The following is a 23636-nucleotide window of genomic DNA, read 5'->3' on the forward strand; positions in this document are numbered from 1 at the left end:
TTCATAAGTGCCAAAGAAGAACTTCCTCCTGGACCCGAATCAAGCTGGGCAGAATGGAAATGCCTGAACAGACTGAGAGCTGGTACTGGTTGTTGCAAAGCCACTCTCAAGAAGTGGGGTTATATAGACACTGAAAACGTCATCTGCATTTGTGGCACTGAACCACAAACTATGGAGCACCTATTGAGATGTTCTCTATTGGAGCACGAATGCAAAGCTGAGCACCTTCACAGAGAACAATGATATTGTTCAGAGCATCTGCAATAGCTTTGGCTGAAACACAATATCTAGCATGTGTGGACACAAGAAGATTCATGGATTGGACAGGCTAGATGCAGGAAAAATGTTCCCCATGTTGGGGGAGTCCAGAACCAGGGGTCACAGTTTCAGAATAAGGGGTCGGCCATTTAAAACTGAGATGAGGAAAAACCTTTCCACCCAGAGAGTTGTGAATCTGTGGAATTCTCTGCCACAGAAGGCAGTGGAGGCCAGTTCACTGGGTGTTTTCAAGAGAGAGTTAGATTTAGCTCTTAGGGCTAACGGAATCAAGGGGTACGGGGAGAAAGCAGGAACGGGGTACTGATTGTGGATGATCAGCCGTGATCATATTGAATGGCGGTGCTGGCTGGAAGGGCCGAATGGCCTCCTCCTGCACCTATTTTCTATGTTTCTTGTAGCAGAGCCACTGAGGAAGTTAACAAGGGAGAATGTGCATGTTGTGTTTAGTCTAAAGAAGGGTCTCGACCCCAAACGTCACTCATTCCCTCTCTCCTAGATGCTGCCTGACCTGCTGAGTTACTCCAACATTCTGTGATCCCTGCGCTTTGTGTTTGCTCCAGAACAAAATGCTGTAATTCAGACATTGAAACAGAGTTGATTGGCCAAGCGTTGGGAGAGTAAGGTGCATGGGTGGCAGGTCATGGTATTGCAGATGTTACACAGCTGGGGCTAGTATAACTACGTGGAGGTATTGCAGATGTGAGTCAGAGGGGAGAGGGAAGGGCGCGGCTACCAGCAGCGGAGCGGAGAACAGGTAGCGCCGGCGATGAGGTGGGTACTGAATATTACTGGCAGCTCAGAGAGAGGGGGGAGAGAGGGGGGAGAGAGGGGAGAGAGAGTGGGGAGAGGGAGGGGAGAGGGAGGGGAGAGGGGGGAGAGAGGGGGGAGAGAGGGGGGAGAGAGGGGGGAGAGAGGGGGGAGAGAGGGGGGAGAGAGGGGGGAGAGAGGGGGAGAGAGGGGGGAGAGAGGGGGGAGAGAGGGGGAAGGGGTGAGAGAGGGGGGAGAGAGGGGGAAGGGGTGAGAGAGAGTGGGGAGAGGGAGGGGAGAGAGAGTGGGGAGAGAGAGGGGAGAGGGAGGGGAGAGGGAGGGGAGAGGGAGGGGAGAGAGAGGGGAGAGAGAGTGGGGAGAGGGGGGAGAGAGGGGGAAGGGGTGAGAGAGAGTGGGGAGAGGGAGGGGAGAGAGAGGGGAGAGAGAGGGGAGAGAGAGAGGGGAGAGAGAGTGGGGAGAGGGAGGGGAGAGAGGGGGAAGGGGTGAGAGAGTGGGGAGAGGGAGGGGAGAGGGAGGGGAGAGAGGGTGGGGAGAGAGAGGGGAGAGAGAGAGGGGAGAGGGAGGGGAGAGAGAGAGGGGAGAGAGAGAGGGGAGAGAGAGAGGGGAGAGGGAGGGGAGAGGGAGAGAGGGGAGAGAGAGGGGAGAGAGAGGGGAGAGAGGGAGGGGAGAGAGAGTGGGGAGAGAGAGAGGGGAGAGAGAGTGGGGAGAGAGAGTGGGGAGAGAGGGAGGGGAGAGAGAGAGGGGAGAGGGAGGGGAGAGAGAGAGTGGGGAGAGAGAGAGGGGAGAGAGAGTGGGGAGAGAGAGTGGGGAGAGAGGGAGGGGAGAGAGAGAGGGGAGAGGGAGGGGAGAGAGAGAGTGGGGAGAGAGAGAGGGGAGAGAGAGAGGGGAGAGAGAGGGGAGAGAGAGAGGGGAGAGAGAGAGGGGGAGAGAGAAAGGAGGAGAACACGGATAGGTGACGTTTCACAGAGTGCTGGAGTAACTCAGCGGGTCGGGCAGCATCTGTGGAGAACATGGATCTGGACCTTCAGTCTGATTGCAGTCGGGGAGAGGAGGAGGGCGGGGGGGGGGGGGGGGGGGGGGGGGGGGTAAGCTGGAGGAGAGGGGGGAGAGAGGGAGGAACTGTACCAGGTGTGGCAAGTTGCATAAAGCGCCACCAGAGAGAAAGGGACAGATACTGAGGAGGGAGAGAGTGGGTGGGAGAGGAGGGGGGGGGGGGGGGGGGGGGGAAATGGGGAGAGATGGAGGGGGGAGATGGGGAGGGGGGGGAGATGGGGAGGGGGGAAGGGGGAGAACTGGGCAATGTGGGATGGTGCCGAGATCTAGAATCAAGACTTCATTGCAGCTAAAATCCACAAGCTGGAGTGACAAGGAAACGCAGTAGGTGCGGATACGTCAGCTGTACCTCGGTCAAGTCAAATTCGTTGCTTTACATACAATGTGTTGCTTGTAAAGAATGGCCTCGTGTGAAACATGACTGCATTATCAAGGATTCATAACTGTCTCCTCACCTTTCACGTAACCCCCTGTCCACCCCATAACCCCCTGTCCACCCCATAACCCCCTGTCCATCCCATACCCCCCTGTCCACCCCAGTAACCCCCCTGTCCACCCCAGTAACCCCCCTGTCCACCCCAGTAACCCCCCTGTCCACCCCAGTAACCCCCCTGTCCACCCCAGTAACCCCCCTGTCCACCCCAGTAACCCCCCTGTCCACCCCAGTAACCCCCCTGTCCACCCCAGTAACCCCCCTGTCCACCCCAGTAACCCCCCTGTCCACCCCAGTAACCCCCCTGTCCACCCCATAACCCCCTGTCCACCCCAGTAACCCCCCTGTCCACCCCAGAAACCCCCCTGTCCACCCCAGTAACCCCCCTGTCCACCCCATCCCCCTGTCCACCCCATACCCCCCTGTCCACCCCAGTAACCCCCCTGTCCACCCCAGTAACCCCCCTGTCCACCCCATAACCCCCTGTCCACCCCATACCCCCCTGTCCACCCCAGTAACCCCCCTGTCCACCCCTGTAACCCCCCTGTCCACCCCAGTAACCCCCCTGTCCACCCCAGTAACCCCCCTGTCCACCCCAGTAACCCCCCTGTCCACCCCAGTAACCCCCCTGTCCACCTCATAACCCCCTGTCCACCCCATAACCCCCTGTCCACCCCAGTAACCCCCTGTCCACCCCATAACACCCCTGTCCACCCCATAACCCCCTGTCCACCCCATAACCCCCTGTCCACCCCATAACACCCCTGTCCACCCCATAACCCCCTGTCCACCCCATAACCCCCTGTCCACCCCATAACACCCCTGTCCACCCCATAACACCCCTGTCCATCCCATAACCCCCTGTCCACCCCATAACCCCCCTGTCCACCCCATAACCCCCTGTCCACCTCATAACCCCCTGTCCACCCCAGTAACCCCCTGTCCACCCCAGTAACCCCCTGTCCACCCCATAACACCCCTGTCCACCCCATAACCCCCTGTCCACCCCATAACCCCCTGTCCATCCCATAACCCCCCCTGTCCACCCCATAACCCCCCTGTCCACCCCATAACCCCCTGTCCATCCCATAACCCCCCTGTCCATCCCATAACCCCCCCTGTCCACCCCATAACCCCCCTGTCCACCCCATAACCCCCTGTCCACCTCATAACCCCCTGTCCACCCCATAACCCCCTGTCCACCCCAGTAACCCCCTGTCCACCCCAGTAATCCCCTGTCCACCCCATAACCCCCTGTCCACGCCAGTATCTGCCCTCTGATACCATGGGCTGCCATCCTCCTCGGCAGGTATCAGAGAGCAGAGATCCTCATGTGTGGCACCTTCTCAAGGGCATTGTGAAAATCCAGGTAAACAACAGATTCAGAAATGGACAGGGGATGTTTCAGGTTTGGACCCTTCTGTCTAATGGAGAATGGCCGAGGTAGTTGAGGCTGGGACTATCGCAACGTTTAAGAAACACTTGGACAGGTACATGGATAGATATGGGCCAAACGTGGGCGGGTGGGACTAGTGTAGATGGGGCATGTTGGTCAGTGTGGGCAGGTGGGACTAGTGTAGGTGGGGCATGTTGGTCGGTGTGGGCAGGTGGGACTAGTGTAGATGGGGCATGTTGGTCAGTGTGGGCAGGTGGGACTAGTGTAGGTGGGGCATGTTGGTCAGTGTGGGCAGGTGGGACTAGTGTAGATGGGGCATGTTGGTCGGTGTGGGCAGGTGGGACTAGTGTAGGTGGGGCATGTTGGTCGGTGTGGGCAGGTGGGACTAGTGTAGGTGGGGCATGTTGGTCGGTGTGGGCAGGTGGGACTAGTGTAGATGGGGCATGTTGGTCGGTGTGGGCAGGTGGGACTAGTGTAGATGGGGCATGTTGGTCGGTGTGGGCAGGTGGGACTAGTGTAGGTGGGGCATGTTGGTCGGTGTGGGCAGGTGGGACTAGTGTAGATGGGGCATGTTGGTCGGTGTGGGCAGGTGGGACTAGTGTAGATGGGGCATGTTGGTCGGTGTGGGCAGGTGGGACTAGTGTAGATGGGGCATGTTGGTCGGTGTGGGCAGGTGGGACTAGTGTAGATGGGGCATGTTGGTCGGTGTGGGCAGGTGGGACTAGTGTAGGTGGGGCATGTTGGTCGGTGTGGGCAGGTGGGACTAGTGTAGATGGGGCATGTTGGTCGGTGTGGGCAGGTGGGACTAGTGTAGGTGGGGCATGTTGGTCGGTGTGGGCAGGTGGGACTAGTGTAGATGGGGCATGTTGGTCGGTGTGGGCGGGTGGGACTAGTGTAGATGGGGCATGTTGGTCGGTGTGGGCTGGTGGGACTAGTGTAGATGGGGCATGTTGGTCGGTGTGGGCAGGTGGGACTAGTGTAGATGGGGCATGTTGGTCGGTGTGGGCAGGTGGGACTAGTGTAGATGGGGCATGTTGGTCGGTGTGGGCAGGTGGGACTAGTGTAGATGGGGCATGTTGGTCGGTGTGGGCGGGTGGGACTAGTTTAGATGGGACATATGTGGGCAGGTGGGACTAGTGTAGATGGGGCATGTTGGTCGGTGTGGGCAGGTGGGACTAGTGTAGGTGGGGCATGTTGGTCGGTGTGGGCAGGTGGGACTAGTGTAGGTGGGGCATGTTGGTCGGTGTGGGCAGGTGGGACTAGTGTAGATGGGGCATGTTGGTCGGTGTGGGCAGGTGGGACTAGTGTAGATGGGGCATGTTGGTCGGTGTGGGCAGGTGGGACTAGTGTAGATGGGGCATGTTGGTCGGTGTGGGCAGGTGGGACTAGTGTAGATGGGGCATGTTGGTCAGTGTGGGCAGGTGGGACTAGTGTAGATGGGGCATGTTGGTCGGTGTGGGCAGGTGGGACTAGTGTAGATGGGGCATGTTGGTCAGTGTGGGCAGGTGGGACTAGTGTAGATGGGGCATGTTGGTCGGTGTGGGCAGGTGGGACTAGTGTAGATGGGGCATGTTGGTCGGTGTGGGCAGGTGGGACTAGTGTAGATGGGGCATGTTGGTCGGTGTGGGCAGGTGGGACTAGTGTAGGTGGGGCATGTTGGTCGGTGTGGGCAGGTGGGACTAGTGTAGATGGGGCATGTTGGTCGGTGTGGGCAGGTGGGACTAGTGTAGATGGGGCATGTTGGTCGGTGTGGGCAGGTGGGACTAGTGTAGATGGGGCATGTTGGTCGGTGTGGGCAGGTGGGACTAGTGTAGATGGGGCATGTTGGTCGGTGTGGGCAGGTGGGACTAGTGTAGGTGGGGCATGTTGGTCGGTGTGGGCAGGTGGGACTAGTGTAGATGGGGCATGTTGGTCGGTGTGGGCAGGTGGGACTAGTGTAGGTGGGGCATGTTGGTCGGTGTGGGCAGGTGGGACTAGTGTAGATGGGGCATGTTGGTCGGTGTGGGCGGGTGGGACTAGTGTAGATGGGGCATGTTGGTCGGTGTGGGCAGGTGGGACTAGTGTAGATGGGGCATGTTGGTCGGTGTGGGCAGGTGGGACTAGTGTAGATGGGGCATGTTGGTCGGTGTGGGCAGGTGGGACTAGTGTAGATGGGGCATGTTGGTCGGTGTGGGCAGGTGGGACTAGTGTAGATGGGGCATGTTGGTCGGTGTGGGCGGGTGGGACTAGTTTAGATGGGACATATGTGGGCAGGTGGGACTAGTGTAGATGGGGCATGTTGGTCGGTGTGGGCAGGTGTGGGCAGGTGTGACTATGGAGATGGGGCATGTTGGTCGGTGTGGGCGGGTGGGACTAGTGTAGATGGGGCATGTTGGTCGGTGTGGGCGGGTGGGACTAGTGTAGATGGGGCATGTTGGCCGGTGTGGGCGGGTGGGACTAGTGTAGATGGGGCATGTTGGTCGGTGTGGGCAGGTGGGACTAGTGTAGATGGGGCATGTTGGTCGGTGTGGGCAGGTGTGACTATGGAGATGGGGCATGTTGGCCGGTGTGGGCGGGTGGGACTATGGAGATGGGGCATGTTGGCCGGTGTGGGCGGGTGGGACTAGTGTAGATGGGGCATGTTGGCCGGTGTGGGCGGGTGGGACTAGTGTAGATGGGGCATGTTGGCCGGTGTGGGCGGGTGGGACTAGTGTAGATGGGGCATGTTGGTCGGTGTGGGCAGGTGGGACTAGTGTAGATGGGGCATGTTGGTCGGTGTGGGCAGGTGGGACTAGTGTAGATGGGGCATGTTGGTCGGTGTGGGCAGGTGGGACTAGTGTAGATGGGGCATGTTGGTCAGTGTGGGCAGGTGGGACTAGTGTAGATGGGGCATGTTGGTCGGTGTGGGCAGGTGGGACTAGTGTAGATGGGGCATGTTGGTCGGTGTGGGCAGGTGGGACTAGTGTAGATGGGGCATGTTGGTCGGTGTGGGCAGGTGGGACTAGTGTAGATGGGGCATGTTGGTCAGTGTGGGCAGGTGGGACTAGTGTAGATGGGGCATGTTGGTCGGTGTGGGCAGGTGGGACTAGTGTAGATGGGGCATGTTGGTCGGTGTGGGCAGGTGGGACTAGTGTAGATGGGGCATGTTGGTCGGTGTGGGCAGGTGGGACTAGTGTAGGTGGGGCATGTTGGTCGGTGTGGGCAGGTGGGACTAGTGTAGATGGGGCATGTTGGTCGGTGTGGGCAGGTGGGACTAGTGTAGATGGGGCATGTTGGTCGGTGTGGGCAGGTGGGACTAGTGTAGATGGGGCATGTTGGTCGGTGTGGGCAGGTGGGACTAGTGTAGATGGGGCATGTTGGTCGGTGTGGGCAGGTGGGACTAGTGTAGGTGGGGCATGTTGGTCGGTGTGGGCAGGTGGGACTAGTGTAGATGGGGCATGTTGGTCGGTGTGGGCAGGTGGGACTAGTGTAGGTGGGGCATGTTGGTCGGTGTGGGCAGGTGGGACTAGTGTAGATGGGGCATGTTGGTCGGTGTGGGCGGGTGGGACTAGTGTAGATGGGGCATGTTGGTCGGTGTGGGCAGGTGGGACTAGTGTAGATGGGGCATGTTGGTCGGTGTGGGCAGGTGGGACTAGTGTAGATGGGGCATGTTGGTCGGTGTGGGCAGGTGGGACTAGTGTAGATGGGGCATGTTGGTCGGTGTGGGCAGGTGGGACTAGTGTAGATGGGGCATGTTGGTCGGTGTGGGCGGGTGGGACTAGTTTAGATGGGACATATGTGGGCAGGTGGGACTAGTGTAGATGGGGCATGTTGGTCGGTGTGGGCAGGTGTGGGCAGGTGTGACTATGGAGATGGGGCATGTTGGTCGGTGTGGGCGGGTGGGACTAGTGTAGATGGGGCATGTTGGTCGGTGTGGGCGGGTGGGACTAGTGTAGATGGGGCATGTTGGCCGGTGTGGGCGGGTGGGACTAGTGTAGATGGGGCATGTTGGTCGGTGTGGGCAGGTGGGACTAGTGTAGATGGGGCATGTTGGTCGGTGTGGGCAGGTGTGACTATGGAGATGGGGCATGTTGGCCGGTGTGGGCGGGTGGGACTAGTGTAGATGGGGCATGTTGGCCGGTGTGGGCGGGTGGGACTAGTGTAGATGGGGCATGTTGGCCGGTGTGGGCGGGTGGGACTAGTGTAGATGGGGCATGTTGGTCGGTGTGGGCAGGTGGGACTAGTGTAGATGGGGCATGTTGGTCGGTGTGGGCAGGTGGGACTAATGTAGATGGGGCATGTTGGCCGGTGTGGGCGGGTGGGACTAGTGTAGATGGGGCATGTTGGTCGGTGTGGGCAGGTGGGACTAGTGTAGATGGGGCATGTTGGTCGGTGTGGGCAGGTGTGACTATGGAGATGGGGCATGTTGGCCGGTGTGGGCGAGTTGGGCTGAAGGGCCTGTCCCAGCTGTATCACTCTATGACACACCTTCAGCAAGGAGGTGAGGAGGGATTTCTTTAGTCAGAGGGCGGTGAATCTGTGGGATTCATGGCCGCAGACGGCTGTGGAGGCCACAAGTCAGTGGATATTTTCAAGGCAGAGATAGATAGATTGTTGATTAGTGTGGGGTGGGACGTGGGGAGTGACGTGGGGTGGGACGTGGGTAGTGAGGGGTGGGACAAATTAACGCGCACAGAGGAGCCTGGGGTCGGATGAAGGAAGGAAATACAGGCGCTGGTTTACAGAGAAGATAGACACAAAATGCCGGAGTAACTCAGCGGGGACAGGCAGCATCTCTGGGGAGAAGGGATGGGTGACGTTTCAGGTCGAGACCCTTCTTCATTCCTGAAACGTCACCCATTCCTTCTCTCCAGAGATGCTGCTTGTCCCGCTGAGTTACTGCAGCACTCTGTGTCTATCTCAGGCAGGGGTTCGGGGGTGAGATGGATTTGCCTTTCCAGGTTTCACACATGCCCTTCCTTCCTGCAGGGGGCTGAGGGACCGCCAATGGTGCACATTCCACATGTTGTGGATCAGCATCGTCATTCTGATCACAGTCAGGTCGGTATCTCCACACCTGGCCGCACGCACATACCTGTAACACCAGCCCACCGACCCTCACCAACGCTACACACAACACAACATGCTGGAGTAACTCAGCGGGTCGGGCAGCATCTGTGGAGAACATGGATAGGTGACGTTTCACAGAGTGCTGGAGTAACTCAGCGGGTCAGGCAGCATCTGTGGAGAACATGAATAGGTAACGTTTCACAGAGTGCTGGAGTAACTCAGCGGAAGGAAGGCAGGAGAATGGGGTTAGGAGGGAGAGATAGATCAGCCACGATTGAATGGCGGAGTGGACTTGATGGGCCGAATGGCCTACTTCCGCTCCTATTCCTTGTGACAAGGTACTCATCTGCTTCCTGAACCTAAACCCTGCAGCTGAGAGAAAGGAAGGAGAAGGTGACTGAGGGCATGAACCGAGGATGGAAGCAGGCAGAGGGAGGGGTTCCTGGATATCCCACAGCTCCGCTCTTGCTCCCCCTCCCCCCCACTCGTAACAAGGACAGAATCCCCCTCGTTCTCACCTTCCACCCCACCAGCCAACGTATCCAACAAATCATCCTCAAACATTTCCGTCACCTACAACAGGACCCCACCACTGGCCATATCTTCCCATCCCCTCCCCTCTCTGCGTTCCGCAGAGACCGTTCCCACCGTAACTCCCTGGTCCACTCGTCCCTTCCTACCTAAACCACCCCATCCCCGGGCACTTTCCCCTGCAACCGCAGGAGATGCAACAACTGTCCCTTTACCTCCCCCCTCAACTCCATCCAAGGACCCAAACAGTCTTTCCAGGTGAGACAGAGGTTCACCTGCACCTCCTCCAACCTCATCTATTGTATCCGCTGCTCTGGATATGGACTCCTGTACATCGGCGAGACCAAGCACAGGCTCGGCGATCGTTTCACTGGACACCTCCGCTCAGTCCGCCTAAACCTACCTGATCTCCCGGTGGCTCAGCACTTTAACTCCCCCTCCCATTCCCACACTGACCTTTCTGTCCTGGGCCTCCTCCATTGTCAGGGTGAGGCCCAGCGCAAATTGGAGTAACAGCACCTCATATTTCGCTTGGGCAGGTTACACCCCAGGGGTATGAACATTGACCTCTCTAGCTTCAAATGACCCTTGCCTTCCCTCTCTCCCCATCTCTCCCTGTCCCAGTTCTCCCACCAGTCTGACTGTCCTTGACTGACCTTTATCTCTGTATGCCGCGTTGTCACCTTCTCCTGGTTAATTTTGTCCCCTTTGATGTCTCATTTTCACACCTTACATTCCTTCTCTCTGTGTCCCCCTCTCCCCTGACTCTCAGTCTGAAGAAGGGTCTTGACCTGAAAGGTCGCCCATTCCTTCCCTCCACAGATGCTGCCTGACCCACTGAGTTACTCCAGCACTCTGTGAAACGTCACCTATCCATGTTCTCCACAGATGCTCCAGAGATCCTATCTTAAGGATAAGGGGGAAGTCTTTTAGGACCGAGATGAGAAAACATTTCTTCACACAGAGAGTGGTGAATCTGTGGAATTCTCTGCCACAGAAGGTAGTTGAGGCCAGTTCATTGGCTATATTTAAGAGGGAGTTAGATGTGGCCCTTTTTGCTAAAGGGATCAGGGGGTATGGAGAGAAGGCAGGTACAGGTTACTGAGCTGGATGATCAGCCATGATCATATTGAATGGCGGTGCAGGCTCGAAGGGCCGAATGGCCTACTGCTGCACCTATTTTCATATCATATCATATCATATATATACAGCCGGAAACAGGCCTTTTCGGCCCTCCAAGTCCGTGCCGCCCAGCGATCCCCGCACATTAACACTATCCTACACCCACTAGGGACAATGTTTACATTTGCCCAGCCAATTAACCTACATACCTGTACGTATTTGGAGTGTGGGAGGAAACCGAAGATCTCGGAGAAAACCCACGCAGGTCACGGGGAGAACGTACAAACTCCGTACAGACGGCGCCCGTAGTCAGGATCGAACCTGAGTCTCCGGCGCTGCATTCGCTGTAAGGCAGCAACTCTACCGCTGCGCCACCGTGCCGCCCTATTTTCTATGTTTCTATGTTTCTATGACCTGCTGAGTTACTCCAGCACTCTGTGAAACGTCACCTATCCATGTTCTCCACAGATGCTGCCTGACCCGCTGAGTTACTCCAGCACTCTGTGAAACGTCACCCATTCCTTCTCTCCACAGATGCTGCCTGACCTGCTGAGTTACTCCAGCACTCTGTGTCTATCTTCAGTGGGGAGGGATCTGTGTTGGGGGCTGGTTGTTTCTACATGTTGTTGATGAAAGGTCTTTTTGTCCAGGCTGTGCTATGAGGTGTCTCCAGCAAGGACACAGCGGGAGAGTTTGCTGGACAAACCTTGCCAACCCAAGATGCACTTGATGTTCCTGAAGACTCACAAGACTGGCAGCAGCACTTTGCTCAACATCCTGTACCGTTTTGGTGAGGCAAAGAACCTAATCTTTGCCCTGCCTGTGTCCTATCAGTTCGGCTATCCCCATCTCTTTGAAGCAAGAATGGTTAAATCATACAACGCCAAGATTCGTCAGGAGTATCACATCATTTGCAATCACATGAGGTTCCACCAGCCCCAGGTGAGGCAGAAACAGGCTAGTTATTCTTTACTCCAGAAAACTACAAGATTTAGAGATACAGTGCGGAAACAGGCCCTTCGGCCCACCGGGTCCGTGCCGCCCAGCGATCCCCGCACACTAACACTATCCTACACACACTAGGGACAATGTTTACATTTGCCCAGCCAATTAACCTACAAACCTGTACGTCTTTGGAGTGTGGGAGGAAACCGAAGATCTCTGAGAAAACCCACTCAGGTCACGGGGAGAACGTGCAAACTCCGTACAGACGGCGCCCGTAGTCGGGATGGAACCCGAGTCTCCGGCGCTGCATTCGCTGTAAGGCAGCAACTCTACCGTGCGCCCTTGTGACCTGTGTAGGCAGGAACGGCAGATGCTGGTTTAAACCGTAGATACAAAAAGCTGGAGTAACTCAGTGGGACAGGCAGCATCTCTGGATGGAAGGAATGGGTGACGTTTTGGGTCCAGACCCTTCTTTAGTCCTGTCTCGACCCGAAACCACACCCGTTCCTTCTCTCCAGAGATGCTGCCTGTCCCACTGAGTTACTCTTTATGCATTTTGTGTCTACTGACATTGTAGTTTATCATGTATCATCCTGTATTGTCGTTCTGTTGACTGGACAGCACGCAACACAAAGCTTTTCACTGTACCTCGCTCGGTACATGTGATGATAAACTAAACGAAACTATCTAAAACAAGTTTAGAGATACAGCATGGAAACAGGCCCTTCTGCCCACCGAGACCATGCTGACCACGACACGACTTCTATCCTACACACTTGGGACAATTTACAGAAACCAATTTACAGAAACCAACAAACCCGCATGTCTTTGGGGTGTAGGTGGGAGCTGGAGCACCTGGAGAAAACCCACGCAGTCACAGGGAGAATGTGCAAACTCATTTCAGTTCAGTTGAGTTTATTGACACGCGTACCGAGGTTCCATGAAGCTTGTGTTGCGTGCTAACCAGTCAACAGGAAGACAACACATGATTACAATCGAGCCGTTTACAGCGTATCGATACAGGATAAGGGAATAACGTTTAGTGCAAGGCAAAGCCAGCAAAGTCCGATCAAGGATAGTCCGAGGGTCACCAATGAGGTAGATAGTAGTTCAGCACTGCTCTCTGGATGTGGTAGGATGGTCCAGGTGCCTGATAACAGCCGGGAAGAAACTGCCCCTGAATCTGGAGGTGTGTTTGTCCACACTTCTGTACCTCTTGCCCGATGGGAGAGGGGAGGAGAGGGAGTGGCCGGGGTGAGACTGGTTCTTGATGATGCTGCTGGCCTTGCCGAGGCAGCGTGAGGTGTAGATGGGGGCGATGGATGGGAGGTTGGTTTGTGTGATGGTCTGGGCTGCTGGCCTTGCCGAGGCAGCGTGAGGTGTAGATGGGGACGATGGATGGGAGGTTGGTTTGTGTGATGGTCTGGGCTGCTGGCCTTGCCGAGGCAGCGTGAGGTGTAGATGGAGGCAATGGAAGGGAGGTTGGTTTGTTTGTGCGTGTGTGATGGTCTGGGCTGCTGGCCTTGCCGAGGCAGCGTGAGGTGTAGATGGGGGCGATGGATGGGAGGTTGGTTTGTGTGATGGTCTGGGCTGCTGGCCTTGCCGAGGCAGCGTGAGGTGTAGATGGAGGCAATGGAAGGGAGGTTGGTTTGTTTGTGCGTGCGTGATGGTCTGGGCTGCTGGCCTTGCCGAGGCAGCATGAGGTGTAGATGGAGTCAGTGGGAGGGAGGTTGGTTTGCGTGATGGTCTGGGCTGCTGGCCTTGCCGAGGCAGCGTGAGGTGTAGATGGGGACGATGGAAGGGAGGTTGGTTTGTGTGATGGTCTGGGCTGCTGGCCTTGCCGAGGCAGCGTGAGGTGTAGATGGAGGCGATGGAAGGGAGGTTGGTTTGTGTGATGGTCTGGGCTGCTGGCCTTGCCGAGGCAGCGTGAGGTGTAGATGGGGACGATGGATGGGAGGTTGGTTTGTGTGATGGTCTGGGCTGCTGGCCTTGCCGAGGCAGCGTGAGGTGTAGATGGAGGCGATGGATGGGAGGTTGGTTTGTGTGATGGTCTGGGCTGCTGGCCTTGCCGAGGCAGCGTGAGGTGTAGATGGAGGCGATGGAAGATTGTGTCCGTACTGTGATGGTGACGGTCCCTGCAGCGGCAACTCTGGTCTTCCCTGTAAAATCCCAGAGCTTACCGTTTGACGTAGGAAAGGGAGCGATGTTTCTGCTACGCGGATAACAACAGAGAGATCTTCACGACATCTCAGTGTCATTAATCATGTACTGAAGCAATAATACAAAGATTGGCGTTTCCACTGTCATCAATGTGTCCTATCCAATGTACCTGTCTAACTGTTTCATAAACGATGGGATAGTCCCAGCCTCAACTACCTCCTCCGGCAGCTTGTTCCATACACCCACCACCCTCTGTGTGAAAACATTACCCCCTCAGATTCCTATTAAATCTTTCCCACTTCACCTTGAACCTATGTCCTCTGGTCCTCGATTCCCCTACTCTGGGCAAGAGACTCTGTGCATTTACTCGATCTATTCCTCTCATGATTTTATACAAGATCACCCCTCATCCTCCAGCGCTCCAAGGAATGGAGTGTGCACAGTGTACAGATAGAGGTTAAAGGGAATAGTGTTAATAACGTTTAGTGCAAGATAAACTCCAGTAAAGTCAATAGACGATAGACAATAGGTGCAGGAGGAGGCCATTCAGCCCTTCGAGCCTGTACGCACCGCCATTCAATGTGATCATGGCTGATCATTCTCAATCAGTACCCCGTTCCTGCCTTCTCCCCATACCCCCTGACTCCGCTATCCTTAAGAGCTCTATCTAGCTCTCTCTTGAATGCATTCAGAGAATTGGCCTCCACTGCCTTCTGAGGCAGAGAATTCCACAGATTCACAACTCTGACTGAAAAAGTTTTTCCTCATCTCAGTTCTAAATGGCCGACCCCTTATTCTTAAACTGTGGCCCCTGGTTCTGGACTCCCCCAACATTGGAAACATGTTTCCTGCCTCTAACGTGTCCAACCCCTTAATAATCTTATACGTTTCGATAAGATCTCCTCTCATCCTTCTAAATTCCAGTGTATACAAGCCTAGTCGCTCCAGTCTTTCAACATACGACAATCCCGCCATTCCGGGAATTAACCTAGTAAACCTACGCTGCACGCCCTCAATAGCAAGAATACCCTTCCTCAAATTTGGAGACCAAAACTGCACACAGTACTCCAGGTGCGGTCTCACTAGGACCCTGTACAACTGCAGAAGGACCTCTTTGCTCCTATACTCGACTCCTCTTGTTATGAAGGCCAACATGCCATTGGCTTTCTTCACTGCCTGCTGTACCTACATGCTTCCTTTTAGTGACTGATGCACTAGGACACCCAGATCTCGTTGTACGTCCCCTTTTCCTAACTTGATCAAAGATCGTCGGAGGGTCTCCAAAGAGGTGGATAGCAGCTGAGGAATGTTGTCTCGGTGTTGACAGGATGGTTCACTTGCTGGTTACTAAACTGATGGTAGAGACAGGTACAAAGATAGACTCAAAGGGCTAGAGTGAATCAGTGGGACAGGCAGCATCTCTGGATAAAAGGAGTGGATGGATGATGTTTGGGGTCAAGCCACATCTTCAGACTTAGTTGGTGCAATCTTGCTTCTTGTTCCTGCAAAATATTCCAAATGGAGTTTCAACTGGAGGTGGCGGAGTATGGACTTAAGCAAGAAGGGCTTCTTGGAGCAGAAGAGCTGCCTTAAATGTAGCTGTGTCTGGTTGAGTAACTATAGTGGGGTGAAGACGATTCCATGCTTTAATGGCTCGAGGGAAGAATGGATTGCTTTACACATCTGTCTTGATAGCTGGTATCTCAAATCGGATCGAATGCCCTCCTGATAGGTTTGGTCAGAAGGGTCTCGACCCGAAATGTCACCCATCCCTTCTCTCCAGAGATGCTGCCTGTCCCCGCTGAGTTACTCCAGCATTTTGTGTCTACCTTCGGTGTAAACCGGCACCTGTGCACAGTAGGCATGGACCTAGTGAGCTGAAGGGCCTTTGTTCCATTGCCGCTGGGCTATGTAGTAATTGTTGGCAGGGGTGTAAAATGTTCTTGGTGTTGCAGGTGGAGATGGTCATGCCGAACGACACCTTCTACTTCTCCATCCTCCGCAGCCCGGTGGCATGGATGGAATCTTCCTTTGCCTACTACCACGGAACGGCCAGGGCCTTCTCCAACGTGCGGTCACTGGAGGAGTTCCTCAGCGATCCCTGGACATACTACTCGTCCACCAGCAGTGGCAGTCACTATGCCAGGAACTCCATGTCCTTTGACTTTGGCTTTGATCACAACGCGGAGGACACCCCTGAGTATGTGGACTCCCTCATCAGCAAGATCGCCAGCACCTTCCATCTCATCCTGATCACCGAGTACTTCGATGAGTCCATGGTCTTGCTGCAGGAGGCGCTCTGCTGGGATCTGGCCGACGTGGTTTCCTTCAAGATCAACCCCAGGAACAGTGACATGGTGATGCCTCTGTCCGAGAGGACCGCCGATCAAATCCGAGCCTGGAATTCGCTGGACTGGAAACTCTACCTGCACTTCAACAAGACCTTCTGGCGGAAGGTGGACCTCTACGGCCGGCAGAGGATGAACGAGAAGGTGGACCTCCTGCAGAAGGCCAGGCAGAAGCTGAAGGACCTCTGCCTACGGGAAGGGAGGTCCGTAGACGCCAGTCAGATCCTGGACAAGAATCTCAAACCCTTTCAGTATGGCCTGGCTCAAATCCAGGGCTACAACCTCAACAGTGACCTCACCACCGGCACCAGGGCAAGGTGTCAACGCATGATCATGCCTGAACTGCACTACAAAGACCTGCTGGATGCCCTGGCCCATCCTCCTGCTGCCCGGCTCAAGAATGTGTCAGGCACCTCCTGAGACATTGGATGCTGAACGCCACAAAATGCAGCCCAATCCAAAACTCCTCTACCCGGGAAATGGGGTCTAAATTATAGTGTGTGCTTGGCAGGATCGGGCGTGCCGGCCAACTCGGTGATTGTTTTGGGAGAGGTTAATGGTCCTTGGAATCAAAAACATTGTTGCTGTGAAATTATTTGTACATTCCATTCCTGTACCCGCTATTGTCCATGTTTGATATGTGGCACTTCCTTGTATCACCTTGTGAGGCAGAACGTCATTTAGAGTAATGACAGGGTGGTGACTATAGAACGGAGGGATATCTATAGAACCGAGGGATATCTATAGAACCAAGGAATATCTATAGAACTGAGGAATATCTATAGAACTGAGGAATATCTATAGAACTGAGGAATATCTATAGAACTGAGGAATATCTATAGAACCGAGGAAGATCTATAGAACCAAGGAATATCTATAGAACTGAGGAATATCTATAGAACGGAGGAATATCTATAGAACCGAGGAATATCTATAGAACCGAGGAATATCTATAGAACCGAGGAATATCTATAGAACTGAGGAATATCTATAGAACTGAGGAATATCTATAGAACTGAGGAAGACTAGAACTGAGGGTCTAGAACTGAGGAAGACTAGAACTGAGGGTCTAGAACTGAGGAAGACGAGAACTGAGGAAGATCTCTAGAACTGAGGAAGATCTCTAGAACTATGGAAGGTCTCTAGAACTGAGGAAGATCTCTAGAACTGAGGAAGACGAGAACTGAGGAAGATCTCTAGAACTATGGAAGATCTCTAGAACTGAGGAAGATCTTTAGAACTGAGGAAGATCTCTAGAACTGAGGAAGACCAGAACTGAGGAAGATCTCTAGAACTGAGGAAGACCAGAACTGAGGAAGATCTCTAGAACTGAGGAAGACCAGAACTGAGGAAGACTAGAACTGAGGAAGACTAGAACTGAGGAAGATCTCTAGAACTGAGGAAGACTAGAACTGAGGAAGATCTCTAGAACTGAGGAAGACTAGAACTGAGGGAGATCTCTAGAACTGAGGAAGATCTCTAGAACTGAAGAAGATCTCTAGAACTGAGGAAGACTGGAACTGAGGAAGACTAGAACTGAAGAAGATCTCTAGAACTGAGGAAGATCTCTAGAACTGAGGAAGACTAGAACTGAAGAAGATCTCTAGAACTGAGGAAGATCTCTAGAACTGAGGAAGACTAGAACTGAGGAAGATCTCTAGAACTGAGGAAGATCTCTAGAACTGAGGAAGACCAGAACTGAGGAAGATCTCTAGAACTGAGGAAGACCAGAACTGAGGAAGACTAGAACTGAGGAAGACTAGAACTGAGGAAGACTAGAACTGAGGAAGATCTCTAGAACTGAGGAAGACTAGAACTGAGGAAGATCTCTAGAACTGAGGAAGACTAGAACTGAGGGAGATCTCTAGAACTGAGGAAGATCTCTAGAACTGAGGAAGATCTCTAGAACTGAGGAAGACTAGAACTGAGGAAGACTAGAACAAAAAAATCTCTAGAACTGAGGAAGACTAGAACTGAGGGAGATCTCTAGAACTGAGGAAGATCTCTAGAACTGAAGAAGACTAGAACTGAGGAAGACTAGAACTGAGGAAGATTAGAACTGAGGAAGACTAGAACTGAGGAAGATTGAGGCAGATTAGAACTGAGGAAGATCTCTAGAACTGAAGAAGATCTCTAGAACTGAGGAAGACTAGAACTGAGGAAGACTAGAACTGAGGAAGACTAGAACTGAGGAAGATTAGAACTGAAGAAGACTAGAACTGAGGAAGATCTCTAGAGCTGTGAAAGAACTGTAGTTCTAGAACTGGGGAGCATGTTCCTGATGATTCCAATACCAAGAATTGCGATTCTTTTCTTTGGTTCTGCAGCTGGGTTACATTTTCCCTGTCAGCTGATAAGAAGAGAGAACATTGAGAGCGTGTAGTGGTTTGATGGTTTTTGGAGGGATCCATCCCAGGATGTTAAGGGAGGCAAGGGAAGACATTGCCGGGGCTCTGAGGTAGAATTTTGCATTGGTGTGAGAAACCGGACGACTAGGGAGCACCTAATGTTGCCCCCACATGATCGCACCGACCATGATGCCAAACAAAAAACGAGGTAGAGGGGCACCGATCAACTTACAGAACCATGAAAGGCATAGATCAAGTGGATGTGGAAGAGTGGTGGGAGAATCTAGGACCAGAGGTCATAGCCTCAGAATTAAAGGATGTTTATTTAGGAAGGAGTTGAGGAGGAATTTCTGTAGTCAGAGAGTAGTGAATCTGTGGAACTCATTGCCACAGCGGTGCTGTGGAGGCCAAGTCAGTGGATATTTTTAAGGCAGAGATGGACAAATTCTTGATTAGAACAAATGTCAAGGGTTCTGGGGAGAAGGCAGGAGAATGGGAGGCAGAGATCAGCCATGTTTGAATGGCGGAGTGGACTCGATGGGACGAATGGCCTAATTCTACTCCTTTCTCTTGTGAACTTGTGATAAGGTGGTTGGTGACCATCTTGCCCCCAGAAAGGCTAAAACAGAGCAGAGAGGATCTCGGTTTCAGGTGAGAGGGGGGAATTTTAAAGGGGCCTGAAGGGCGATTTGTAGCAGGTAGTGCCGCCCGATGGCAGCCCCGCCAACAGTCTCTCCCGTCCTTCTCTTCTTTGTTGTTTTTAGTCTGTGGTCAAATGTATGTTTTAGTGTATTCTTTAGTTTTGTATTATGTGGTTGGGGGAAACTTTTTTCAATCTCTTTCCCCGACGGAGATGCGACTTTTCCGTACTGTGTCTCCGTCCGCACTGTGGCCTAACATCGTGGAGCTGGCGGGGCCCCTATCCTGGGGATCGACTTCGGGAGCTCCAACCGCGGGAGCTTGCGGACTTAACATCGTGGAGCTGGCGGTCCTTGGTTAGGGACCGACTTTGGGAGCTCCGATGCCGCAGGAGTTTCGACCGCTTCGATTGTGGGGGCTTCGATCGCCGGCTGCAGATGGTTCGACTGCCCCGACCATTAATGGTTCGACTGCCCCGACCATTAATGGTTCGACTGCCCCGACCATTAATGGTTCGACTGCCCCGACCACAGATGGTTCTACTGCCTCGACCATTAATGGTTCGACTGCCCCGACCATTAATGGTTCGACTGCCCCGACCACTAATGGTTCGACTGCCCCGACCATTAATGGTTCGACTGCCCCGACCACAGATGGTTCGACTGCCCCGACCACAGATGGTTCGACTGCCCCGACCATTAATGGTTCGACTGCCCCGACCACAGATGGTTCGACTGCCCCGACCGCAGATGGTTCGACTGCCCCGACCATTAATGGTTCGACTGCCCCGACCACTAATGGTTCGACTGCCCCGACCATTAATGGTTCGACTGCCCCGACCACAGATGGTTCGACTGCCCCGACCACAGATGGTTCGACTGCCCCGACCACAGATGGTTCGACTGCCCCGACCATTAATGGTTCGACTGCCCCGACCATTAATAGTTCGACTGCCCCGACCGCGGATGGTTCGACTGCCCCGACCATTAATGGTTCGACTGCCCCGACCGCAGATGGTTCGACTGCCCCGACCATTAATGGTTCGACTGCCCCGACCACAGATGGTTCGACTGCCCCGACCATTAATAGTTCGACTGCCCCGACCGCGGATGGTTCGACTGCCCCGACCATTAATGGTTCGACTGCCCCGACCACAGATGGTTCGACTGCCCCGACCATTAATGGTTCGACTGCCCCGACCGCAGATGGTTCGACTGCCCCGACCGCAGATGGTTCGACTGCCCCGACCACAGATGGTTCGACTGCCCCGACCACAGATGGTTCGACTGCCCCGACCATTAATGGTTCGACTGCCCCGACCACAGATGGTTCGACTGCCCCGACCACAGATGGTTCGACTGCCCCGACCATTAATGGTTCGACTGCCCCGACCATTAATAGTTCGACTGCCCCAACCGCGGATGGTTCGACTGCCCCGACCATTAATGGTTCGACTGCCCCGACCGCAGATGGTTCGACTGCCCCGACCATTAATGGTTCGACTGCCCCGACCATTAATGGTTCGACTGCCCCGACCATTGATGGTTCGACTGCCCCGACCATTAATGGTTCGACTGCCCCGACCACTAATGGTTCGACTGCCCCGACCATTAATGGTTCGACTGCCCCGACCACAGATGGTTCTACTGCCCCGACCGCAGATGGTTCGACTGCCCCGACCGCAGATGGTTCGACTGCCCCGACCACAGATGGTTCGACTGCCCCGACCATTAATGGTTCTACTGCCCCGACCGCAGATGGTTCGACTGCCCCGACCATTAACGGTTCGACTGCCCCGACCATTAATGGTTCGACTGCCCCGACCATTGATGGTTCGACTGCCCCGACCATTAATGGTTCGACTGCCCCGACCACTAATGGTTCGACTGCCCCGACCATTAATGGTTCGACTGCCCCGACCACAGATGGTTCTACTGCCCCGACCGCAGATGGTTCGACTGCCCCGACCGCAGATGGTTCGACTGCCCCGACCACAGATGGTTCGACTGCCCCGACCATTAATGGTTCTACTGCCCCGACCGCAGATGGTTCGACTGCCCCGACCATTAATGGTTCGACTGCCCCGACCGCAGATGGTTCGACTGCCCCGACCATTAATGGTTCGACTGCCCCGACCACAGATGGTTCGACTGCCCCGACCATTAATGGTTCGACTGCCCCGACCGCAGATGGTTCGACTGCCCCGACCGCGGATGGTTCGACTGCCCCGACCGCAGATGGTTTGACTGCCCCGACCATTAATGGTTCGACTGCCCCGACCATTAATGGTTCGACTGCCCCGACCGCGGATGGTTCGACTGCCCCCACCACAGATGGTTCGACTGCCCCGACCACAGATGGTTCGACTGCCCCGACCATTAATGGTTCGACTGCCCCGACCACAGATGGTTCGACTGCCCCGACCACAGATGGTTCGACTGCCCCGACCACAGATGGTTCGACTGCCCCGACCGCGGATGGTTCGACTGCCCCGACCACAGATGGTTCGACTGCCCCGACCATTAATGGTTCGACTGCCCCGACCACAGATGGTTCGACTGCCCCGACCACAGATGGTTCGACTGCCCCGACCATTAATGGTTCGACTGCCCCGACCACTAATGGTTCGACTGCCCCGACCGCGGGAGAATAGAGGAAGGTGATTGGACTTTATTGCCTTCCATCACAGTGAGGAACGTGGGGAATCTGCTGCGGTGGATGTTGATGTAGTTGTGTGTCTTGTTGCTTTTTTCTACATGAATGTCTGGTAATTCACATATCACTGAACCTTCATTGGCACACGTGACAATAAATGACATTTGAGATGGCACATTTAATTCCCTCGTCTAAAGGGCGGGGTCTGTGGGGAGGGGCGGGGTCTGTGGGGAGGGGCGGGGTCTGTGGGGAGGGGCGGGGTCTGTGGGAGGGGCGGGGTCTGTGGGGAGGGGCGGGGTCTGTGGGGAGGGGCGGGGTCTGTGGGAGGGGCGGGGTCTGTGGGGAGGGGCGGGGTCTGTGGAAGGGCGGGGTCTGTGGGGAGGGGAGGGGTCTGTGGAAGGGCGGGGTCTGTGGGGAGGGGCGGGGTCTGTGGAAGGGCGGGGTCTGTGGGGAGGGGGAGGGGTGGGGTCTGTGGATTGGGGCGGGGTCTGTGCGGAGGGGCGGAGTCTGTGGGGAGAGGCGGCGTCTGTGTGGAGGGGCGGGGTCCGAGGGTGGGGGCGGGGTCTGTGGGGAATGGCGGGGTCTGTGGGGAGGGGCGGGGTCTGTGGGAGGGGCGGGGTCTGTGGGGAGGGGCGGGGTCTGTGGGAGGGGCGGGGTCTGTGGGGAATGGCGGGGTCTGTGGGGAGGGGCGGGGTCTGTGGAAGGGCGGGGTCTGTGGGGAGGGGAGGGGTCTGTGGAGGGGCGGGGTCTGTGGGGAGGGGCGGGGTCTGTGGGAGGGGCGGGGTCTGTGGGGAGGGGCGGGGTCTGTGGGAGGGGCGGGGTCTGTGCGGAGGGGCGGAGTCTGTGGGGAGAGGCGGCGTCTGTGTGGAGGGGCGGGGTCCGAGGGTGGGGGCGGGGTCTGTGGGGAATGGCGGGGTCTGTGGGGAGGGGCCGGTTTTGTGGGGAGGGGGGAGGGTCCTTCAATTCCCACACGAGTCCCGCCCCCGGACAGATGGGCGGGCTCTGGTGGGTGATGGACAGGTGGGCGGGCTCTGGTGGGTGATGGACAGGTGGGCGGGCTCTGGTGGGTGATGGACAGGTGGGCGGGCTCTGGCTCTGGCTGCGGGGCCAAGATGGGCGGTCACTGGTGGGTGATGGACAAGTGGGCGGCCAATGGGAGGGACTGATAGCCGTGGGCCCGCCCCCAGTGGGCGGGGTTGCGGTGAGTGATGGTGGGGACGCCCAATGGGAGTGGGTGCCGGTACCTGTCCCGCCCCCCAGTGGGCGGGCCCTGGCCGGTGATTGACAGATGGGCGGGTCCAGGCTGGGGCCAAGATGGAGTCACGGTGCGAGTACCTGATGTATTTCCCTAGCGGCCCAGTGGGCGGGGTTGCGGTGAGTGATGGTGGGGACGCCCAATGGGAGTGGGTGCCGGTACCTGTCCCGCCCCCCAGTGGGCGGTCCCTGGCCGGTGATTGACAGGTGGGCGGGGCCCTGTCTGGTGGGGGCCAAGATGGAGTCACGGTGCGAGTACCTGATGTATTTCCCTAGCGGCCCAGTGGGCGGTCCCTGGCCGGTGATTGACAGGTGGGCGGGGTTGCGGTGAGTGATGGTGGGGACGCCCAATGGGAGTGGGTGCCGGTACCTGTCCCGCCCCCCAGTGGGCGGTCCCTGGCCGGTGATTGACAGATGGGCGGGGCCCTGGCCGGTGATTGACAGATGGGCGGGTCCAGGCTGGGGCCAAGATGGAGTCACGGTGCGAGTACCTGATGTATTTCCCTAGCGGCCCAGTGGGCGGTCCCTGGCCGGTGATTGACAGGTGGGCGGGGTTGCGGTGAGTGATGGTGGGGACGCCCAATGGGAGGTACCGTTAGCCGTGGTCCGGCCCCCCAGTGGGCGGGCCCTGGCCGGTGATTGACAGGTGGGCGGGGCCCTGTCTGGTGGGGGCCAAG

General features: G+C 55.9%; 1 protein-coding gene across 3 annotated transcripts; it reads left to right on the forward strand.

Moving 5' to 3' along the window:
- Positions 1 to 995: 995 nt before the first annotated feature.
- On the forward strand, positions 996 to 16725 carry LOC144609381 (galactose-3-O-sulfotransferase 2-like). Of its 3 annotated transcripts, none has more exons than XM_078427841.1 (4): positions 1002 to 1050; positions 8877 to 8948; positions 11261 to 11552; positions 15671 to 16725. In XM_078427841.1, exons 1-4 carry the CDS (start codon positions 1046 to 1048, stop codon positions 16481 to 16483), a joined length of 1182 nt encoding a protein of 393 aa, XP_078283967.1. In that variant the 5' UTR covers positions 1002 to 1045; the 3' UTR covers positions 16484 to 16725. The 3 variants fall into 3 exon arrangements, with proteins under 3 accessions (XP_078283970.1, XP_078283967.1, XP_078283969.1); XM_078427843.1 differs by lacking the exon at positions 1002 to 1050 and adding an exon at positions 2348 to 2428; XM_078427844.1 differs by lacking the exon at positions 8877 to 8948 and having other exon boundaries at positions 996 to 1050.
- Positions 16726 to 23636: the final 6911 nt, after the last annotated feature.

The sequence above is a fragment of the Rhinoraja longicauda genome, chromosome 34 (genome assembly GCF_053455715.1).
Source record: "Rhinoraja longicauda isolate Sanriku21f chromosome 34, sRhiLon1.1, whole genome shotgun sequence".
Lineage (NCBI taxonomy): Eukaryota > Metazoa > Chordata > Chondrichthyes > Rajiformes > Arhynchobatidae > Rhinoraja > Rhinoraja longicauda.